The sequence below is a fragment of the Pygoscelis adeliae genome, unplaced genomic scaffold (genome assembly GCF_000699105.1).
Source record: "Pygoscelis adeliae isolate BGI_AS28 unplaced genomic scaffold, ASM69910v1 Scaffold544, whole genome shotgun sequence".
Taxonomy (NCBI): domain Eukaryota; kingdom Metazoa; phylum Chordata; class Aves; order Sphenisciformes; family Spheniscidae; genus Pygoscelis; species Pygoscelis adeliae.
Window position 1 is genome coordinate 449,794 of NW_008824715.1, and position 7,954 is coordinate 457,747.

Consider the following 7,954-nt stretch of genomic DNA (forward strand, 5'->3'; position numbering starts at 1 on the left):
CCGCCGTGCGCCCCCGACGCCTCTTGCGCCCTCCCCCCCCCCCCCCCCCAGCATGTCCTGTGGCCAAGCCAGGGCATCTCTCCCCCCAGTGCACTCTGGGCCACTGCACCCACCCCCAGCCCCCACACCCAGCTTTGGGGGAAAAACAGTATGATTTATGGGGAGGAAGGGCACTGGAATGAGTGCTGGGAGCAAGGTCTAAGTCAGCTCAGGTTTTCACCATTTTATTTGGGCCCTGCAGGAAGGGAGACATCACCGCACCTCCCCTGCCATCTGCTCAGCCGTGCCACCCTCCATCCTGAGGTCGGGGTATTTTTAGGTCCTAAGGAGATTAGAGGATTTTTCCGTGATGCTGGTGGGGTCCAGCAGCCAGAAGTCACAGCTGGCCCCAGGCCAGGGCTGCAGGGGGACCCACCGGGTGCTGAGGGCACCCCAGCCTGTGGCTATGGCACAGACCACACCATGCAGCATCTGGTGAATGCCTGCTCTATCCCCCCTGCTTTGGAAAAGAAAAGAGAGGGAGGAAAAAGAGGGGAAAGGAAAAAAAAAAGGAAGAGATCATCTACCACTGCAGGAGAAACAGCAACCGGCACCAGGCAGCCCCAGGGTGACATGCCACGCTCTGCCCAAGGCTCTACCCTGAGCCCACCACACTGCCGCCCGCAAGCTGCAGATGGCAGAGATGACTCTGCTCCCTTGGGTGCTGCTGGTGTAACCTGCACCCCCCTGAGCGCCAGCACCCGGCTGTCCTCCCCCTCCAACTTGCACCCACCTGAGTCGATGCAGTAGTCCCGGGGCTCCTGCTTGATGCCCATGGGGGGCTGGAAGCCATGGCTGGGGGGGCCGGGCAGGCTGGGGCCACTGTGCTCGTAGAGTGGGTCATGGTACTCCTGCTTGAATCCCTGAGGGGGGTGGGGGGCAGCAGGGCCAAGGGGCTCTGACAGCTGCCGGTGGTAGACAGGGCGGCTGTCCCCCGGGACCCCAGGCTGTGGTGGGAAGGGGTGGCAGGGCTCTGACAGTTGCCTCTGAAATCTGGGGGGAGAGGGAGGCAGTGTTACCAAGGGGTGGTGGGGTCAGCCCTGCAGGCACGCCGCCAGCTCCTGCCCCAGACCAGGACCCCGTGCTGGCTCAGTGCCCTCAGCCCGGGGTGGTTTGGGTGGTGTTGTGTCCCACCCGCAGTGGGCTGGGATGGTTCCTCAGGAGCCACCACAAGGGTTTATCCCGTGGGGACCCAGCAGGGTGCTGGGGAGCCCCATCCCCCTCCAAGTGCTGGGGACACCTGCGGGGGAGCAGGACAGCACATGGGCCATCACTGTGAAGCACTGCACAACGATGGCAGCCCTGAGCTGCAGCAGGGATGTCTGGGTAAGAGTGGGAAAGGGAAACAAACAAACGACACCGCACAACAGTAAAATCTCTGTAAACCAGTAAAGTCTCCCCTGAGGGTGGGGGGGCAGAGCCACGGGGGATGCTGCACCCAGGCGGGTGCTTACGCAAAGCCAAATCCACTCCACAGCCCCACAGCCCCAGCCGGCTGCTAATCTGCCTGTGCGGCTGGGATTAAACCTTGAACTCGGTGGCAGGGAGCACTATTTTCAGCTCCAGGGTGCCGCCACCGCCAGCTCAAGCCCCAGCAGTCTCTCCTGGCTGTGGTGGATAAGGGACCATCTCGAGGGGGTGCTGCTGCATCCCCTCGCCCTCCGGCACCTTGAAAGGCGATCTCTGTGCCCGGCTCCTCTGGGCCAGCCTTGCGCCATTTGGCTTTGTAACCAGAGCCCTCCCAGCTGCTGGGCTGGGATTACTCCATTTCCGAGCCGCGTCCCTCTGCCCTTCCTGAGTGAAACCCAAGCCACACACTGGCACGGCGCTTCCCGAGGGAGCACGGCCAGCCTCCTGCATAGCTCGAAGGTCACCTGGAGCTGAGCCCTGCTTCACTGGGGAGGGATGCTCACCCGCTGCGGGCATGTCCCAAGGGTTTCCATGGCCCCATTGCATGGCCTTTGCCGGGCTGCCACGTTCAGTCCTGTGCCCAAAGGGAACACCCTGCCGCCAGTGACACAGCAGCTGTCACCGCAGCAAAGGGCATCCAGGAGGCCACAAGCAAAGCCGGAAGCTGACTGTGACCTGCGCCATGCCGCCTACCGATAGTGTGAGCAAACCCGGGGCGAGGGAGCGGACCAGCAAAGCCTCTGGGGACGCAGGGGTGATGTGGGATGAAGCCACAGCTTGGAGAGGAAGCGGGGAGCAGGGCCTCTCCTTCCACAGCCCCCAAAATCATGGGGATGCCATGCAGTGCACAGGGGAGCTAAGGACCAACCCTCAGCACAGGGGTGCTCAGGGGCAGGATGGGGATGCCCGCAGCTCCCCAGCCCAGCAGGGCTCAGCTTGGACAGCAGAAAGCTGCAGTGGGTGGGACAGGAGAGCGGGAGTCCTGACTCAGCACCATCGCCCGTCACTGCAGGGACGGATGCAGGCAGCAGCCTCTGCCACCCTTGCCTTTCCTGAGGGAGAGGTGAAGGGTCTGCCCGGTGTCCCCAGTGCTGGGAGGAACAGGTCCCCATTAGCAAGCAGCTGCCTCATGGAGAGAAAGAGCCACAAGATCCCAGTGGGAAGCAGCAAGTTTTGCCACATTGGTTCCCATGGGTCCCCAGGCAGCAATATCTGGCCCATGGTCTGTGACTGCAGCAAGGGGATGAGTGGACAGGCATCCCTCTTCCCTCCCCACAGCTTGAGGCCACCGATTCATCTCAAGACGGCCAAAGTCCCGATAAACACCTGCAAGACACCAGCACTCACTTGGGTGGGGAAGCCTTACCTGTGCTCTGCAGGGTATTCGTTTTCAGACATCATCTTTGGCATGTGCACATGCGGGTGAGGCGGCCGCGGCACGGCGAAGGTCTGCTGCCTCTGCTCTTGCAGTGGGTGTGGGGCCGTGGCCGCCCCATGGGCAGCTGCCTGCACAGCTGGGGCTGGTGGCGGCAGGGCCGATCCCTGGTGTGCAGGAGACACTGGCGTGGCAGGCGGCGTTAATGGCTTGAACCCAGCAGGGGGCTTCCTGTCATAGGCACTGTGGAGGGGAGAAGGGCTAGGGGCTGACAGTGACACTAACGAGGACACCTCTGCGCAGCAGAGGCTGACAAGCAAGATGAATCCCTGTGCTGTGACCCAAGGGGCCTGCAGCCAGCAGCCGCCCCACCACTACCTACCAGCAGTTGTAGAGGCACTTGTCCCCGTAGCCGGCACAGAGACCCTGCTCGTGGCTGCAGGATGACAGCTCCGAGGAAGGGCTGTGCAGCTCCCGCTTGATCTTTGCCGGAGGTGGGGCGTGCAGGACCACTGCAATGAAAAAGAGGAGGATACAGGCTCATGTGTGTGGGAGAAGGTGATGGGGGACATCCCCCCTGGGGAGCATCCCCTTGGGTGCTCTTTGCTCAGGAATCAGGTGCCGAATTACCCCCCCGGCAGCATCAGGCAACCAAACCATGGCAGAATGATGCCCCAGCAGACCCTGACATGCCAGTGGACTGAGCCAGGGTGGCAGGGCTGACTTCTGCAGGGGAGGGCAGAGCTCCCAGGGACGGTCCCTCCATCCCAGGACATCACTCACAGAGGGGGAATCGTTCCCCACTGGGATCCAAGAGGGGAATGGCACAGTGTGAGAGGGGGCAGAGCAAGGGCTGTGAGAGGGGAACAGGCAGCTCAACACCACCCATGGATGAGACACACGCCTGGGCCGGGTCAAAAGCCTCTCAGCAAGGGGAGACAAGCCCAGGCACCACAGGCAGCAGCTGCCTCCTTGAGCCGTGGGGCGAGGAATGAGGAGGCTTGACAGCCTGGAGCTCGACAGCCTGGAGCTCCGAGACCTTGTAAGCAGGACACAGCAACCCACTCACCCTCGCAGGGGCATACCCAGCTCCCAGTTAGCTGGCCAGAGAGTCGGCAAGCAGCTAAATGGTAGCCACCTTCCCCCAGCCAAAGTGCTCCAAGGGGACCCAGACCTGGGGTCCCACAATTGTATGAGTTCAAGTGGCAAATGTCCCATTAAACCCAAATCCTTCCCAGCCCCCTCAAGCCCACTCACTATATATAATTTTAAACCAAGTTATATACGCTTAACCTAATTAATTTCTAAAAGCAGGCACTCTAGGAAAGGGAAAGCGCCTCAGAGATCTTTACCTAAATAGTGCCTGCAGAGGAGAGCCAAGGCTAATCGGAAGTGGAGTATTAGCTTCATGCAAAGTCTAAACACAGCCTGGCTATGGCAGAGAGGACAACTGTTCACGGCTTGCCAGGTAATTAGCTGCTCCCCTAATTTGTCAAAACCTTTAAGAGCTGCTGATTCGCCTCTCTACACACCGCCACCACCCCCCACCCCCGCCAACAGCCCGGCACAGCTGGTACCAAGGGCATAAAACCCCCCGAGGAGGATTTGAAACATGAAGCCCAGCGCTGAGCCAGCACAGCCCCCCACACGCCTTCCACCCGCTCCCAAGCCGGATTTATCCCCCTCCTCCTTCCCCCCCTCAGTGCAGTTTTGCCGCTCTCAGCATTTCTAGCCTTAACGGGGGGCCGGCACTGCGGCGGTTATCCCCCTCCTCCTTCCCCCCCTCAGTGCAGTTTTGCCGCTCTCAGCATTTCTAGCCTTAATGGGGGGCCGGCACTGCGGCGGCAAAGCCCGGGCGCCCCGCAAGCCACGGGAAAGTGAAGGGGAACTGGCTTTGGAAGGGCTCCAGCTGCCTATCACGGGCATGTTTCTCCCTAACAGGCTCCGTGTTGTTGAAGCGGGTTGTTTTTCCACCAGCCATACAATGGGGCCTGGTTATTCATTAAAAAAAAAAAGTCTCCAAGCGGGCACCACCCTCCATTCACAAACAATTTGGAGCGCTCCATTCATGTGGCTGGGGAAAAAAAAAAAGGAAGAATTTCCCCAGAGCTTAGTGCTGCCATTCAAGAAAAGGGAAACGAGCCTTAAGATCCTAACAGAGACCAGCTGGCCAAGCCCGGACTTTGTGCAACATTTGGATTCCTTACACAAACACCACGGGGCTGGCCGGCGCTGCTCAGCAAGACATGTTCTTGCTGCCAGGCTCATGGCCGGCCAGGGCGGCAAGGCCAGAGCACCCAGTGGCAGGAGCCAAGGCAGGTACAGAGGCCAGGGGGGCAGCTCTTGGGGGGGGGGGGGGGGGGGTTGGGTCCCTGGCAGCAAGTGGGGAAGGCGGCAGGAGGGTTCCTGGGGAAGGGGATGCCCTGCCCCAGCATCCAACACCTCAAAGGCACATTGGGTACGTGAGCACTTTCAACCTTTCCGGTCCTGTGTTTGTCACTATAATTAAAAGCTATAAAAAAAAAAAAAAAATAGAAATAGGCAGAGGGAGCAACTTAACTATAGACGGGGCTGGAGAACACACGCCTCGGCACACCCGCACCAGGACTGAGCCATGGGAGCAGCAAGAGCCCCAATGGGTGCCTGACAGTCCCTCTCTGGGCTGCTTTAGCCCCTGGGTATACACTGATCCCGGGGAGGCCGGGCAAGGGGACCGGCCATATGTGCCACTGCTGTGCCCGGCCAGCAAGGCAGCATAACCAGGAGGGGAAGATGGGGGGCTCAGGCATACCCCCCTCAAGTGCTGTACCGCCAGCCAAGCTGGAGATGCCCAAATGTCGACCTTCAGCCAAGAGGTCTCCTGTGGGAAAGGTGACACCCCAAAGCTATTCAGGGCCTTGGACTGCCAGTGAATCCCATGGTGGGGGACAGGACAGGTTGTTCCCAACCATCAGCATGATGGGACCTCTAAGAGGCCGAGCCTGGAGGACGCTGGCTTTGCTGGTGGCACCTGCTGCCCAAGCCACGGGGAAGGCAACCAAACCACCATTTCCAGCCTGGCCAACGGCTAGGGACCTTGGCACCCGCTCAAGTTGTCACCTGGGAGCTGAGCTCCGCGCTTGCCCCTCCACCCCCTGGTGTTACAGGACGCACCCAAGGTCACACCAGGAGAGGAGCCAGAAATAGAAGCCAGGCTCCTGCTTTCCTTTGTTTAAACAACCCTTCCTCAGAAACAAACCTCCTGCTTTCATTTCAGTGTGTAAGAAACCTGACTCTGTGCCCTGCCTGTGGCTTTAGCCACACACCGCCCATGCAGGGGGCCACAAGTCCCCGGGGAGCAAACCTCTGCAAAAGGCAAAGCCTCTCATGGTGCTTGATCTCCCCAGCACAACCCCATCACTTCCCAGTTATTTAAACAATCACTCAAGATACAACATTGTACATATACGCTTCTCCCCAGGACTGTGCCGCTGGTGAACCCGCACCTACACCCAGCCAGGAATGCAACGCAATGGCCAGCACGGTGAGCTCTGTGGGAGCCATCCATGGCCTCCTCACCTTCCTGGGAGAATCTGCTGCTTCTCTGGGTGGCTTAGAAGCACCAAATTCAGCCTCTTGCTGCTCAGTCCAGGGCGCCAAGAACAACGCATCCCTTATTCGGAGGAGCCCTGCTTTCCCCATCCCTACAGCGGGATTTCCTCTCTGGCGCAGCTACCCGCTGCCCTCCGGCATGTTATGGCACTTTGCTGCCAAACCCCAACTGTAAGCCCATGTCTGCCAGAGACCTCGGCTACAGAATCAGGAACAGTGAGCAGGCAGCAGCCAAGCTGCAGGCAGCTGCCATGCGATAAGGGTTTTTTAGCAAGGCGAGAACGATGCTGCAGTTTGGAACATCTCCGAGACTCAACACAGCACACGTGGTGGCATTCCCCACAGCAATGGGGTCAAAACTGAGCCTGGTGTGTCCCTTTTTGCTGCTGGGCCGAGGAAGCTTGGCCCTGGGCATGCCAGGGCCACGGAGCAGGAGATGGAACTGGTTTGCTCGGGATAAAAGAGAGCAGCAGCTTCCTCAGGGAAAAGGCATGGAGCAACACAACTGCGGGAACAGAGTCCAATGCATGCCCGCCAACATCCATACAGACTAGGGAAGGATTTACCTTCACCCAGGAGCTAACAGGCACTGAACCCCAATGTAACCCCCAGCCCAGGAAAGGAGCATGTCCCCACTAGCAAAAACCAAATGCAGGGTGGAGGCTGCACCAGATTTGTTCTCCTCTTCCTTCCTACACCGCACAGGGTTCAAAACCAGAGTGAAATGAGAAGATGGGGCCAGAAAGCTGTAAGCTAGAGACTTCTCCTCTTTAAATGCTCTCCAGTGCTGGTACGGAAAAGCCAGGCTCCTCGTCCGCCTCCACCCTGGTCTGAGTCCCCCCAGCTGGCACAGCCCTCTGCATGACAGCAAGGGAAAGCTTTGCTTTCTCTCCCTGGGAAAGCTAAGGAAGATTACTATAGCAGGGAGTCACACAGGGGGATCTCTTTTCAGGTGACAAAGTCGTTTCAACACCAGGTCTGCAGAGGCCGAGCAGGTCAGGAGAACATTTTAAGAGTCTTGAGCAAATGCCTGCCCATCCCCCCCTTCTGCATCACCCAGAAAAGTTTGTCTCTTCTCTCTGAGCTCTTCAGGTTACAAGGAAACAAGAGACTGCCAAAAGGCACTGGAAACAGCTTCAGCTCTAAGAGCCACCCTCCCACGCACGCTGCAGTTTCTACCGCTCCAAGCAAGAGCTGTCGGGCTGTGCTAGGATGTCAATAGCCAGTTGCGTTTCTCTGACTCTGGGCTCGCCTTTTATCTCAGGGGAGACAAGAAAAAAAGCACATCTGAAACTTGGGCTGTCTGGAACAGTTTAATGGCAAGCTTCCCACTCAGAAGTAATCAAAGAGCAATAATTAACATGCGTTTACTGTCAGAGAAGATACCCTTGCTGCATGCTGTGACAAAGCTGGAATGAAAAATCTGTTCGACTGCAGGCTAAATTTGATTTCCTTTAAGTTCTGTAGCTGTCTGCCTCAGCAGCAAAACGCAGCCACCGACACCAAGCTACTACTTCTGTTTGCCAGGTAACAACTGAA

The 7,954-nt window shown here is 58.6% G+C and overlaps 1 protein-coding gene across 1 annotated transcript in view; it reads right to left on the reverse strand.

Moving 5' to 3' along the window:
• ETV5 (ets variant 5) overlaps window positions 1-7,954 on the reverse strand; it is a 17,195-nt gene that overhangs the window by 3,307 nt on the left and 5,934 nt on the right. The window contains exons 5-7 of the mRNA XM_009323200.1: window positions 3,207-3,336; window positions 2,816-3,067; window positions 763-1,032 (exon numbers count right to left, since the gene is read on the reverse strand). Of these exons, the coding sequence (XP_009321475.1) occupies window positions 763-1,032; window positions 2,816-3,067; window positions 3,207-3,336 (652 nt within the window). The remainder of the gene's footprint in view (window positions 1-762; window positions 1,033-2,815; window positions 3,068-3,206; window positions 3,337-7,954) is intronic.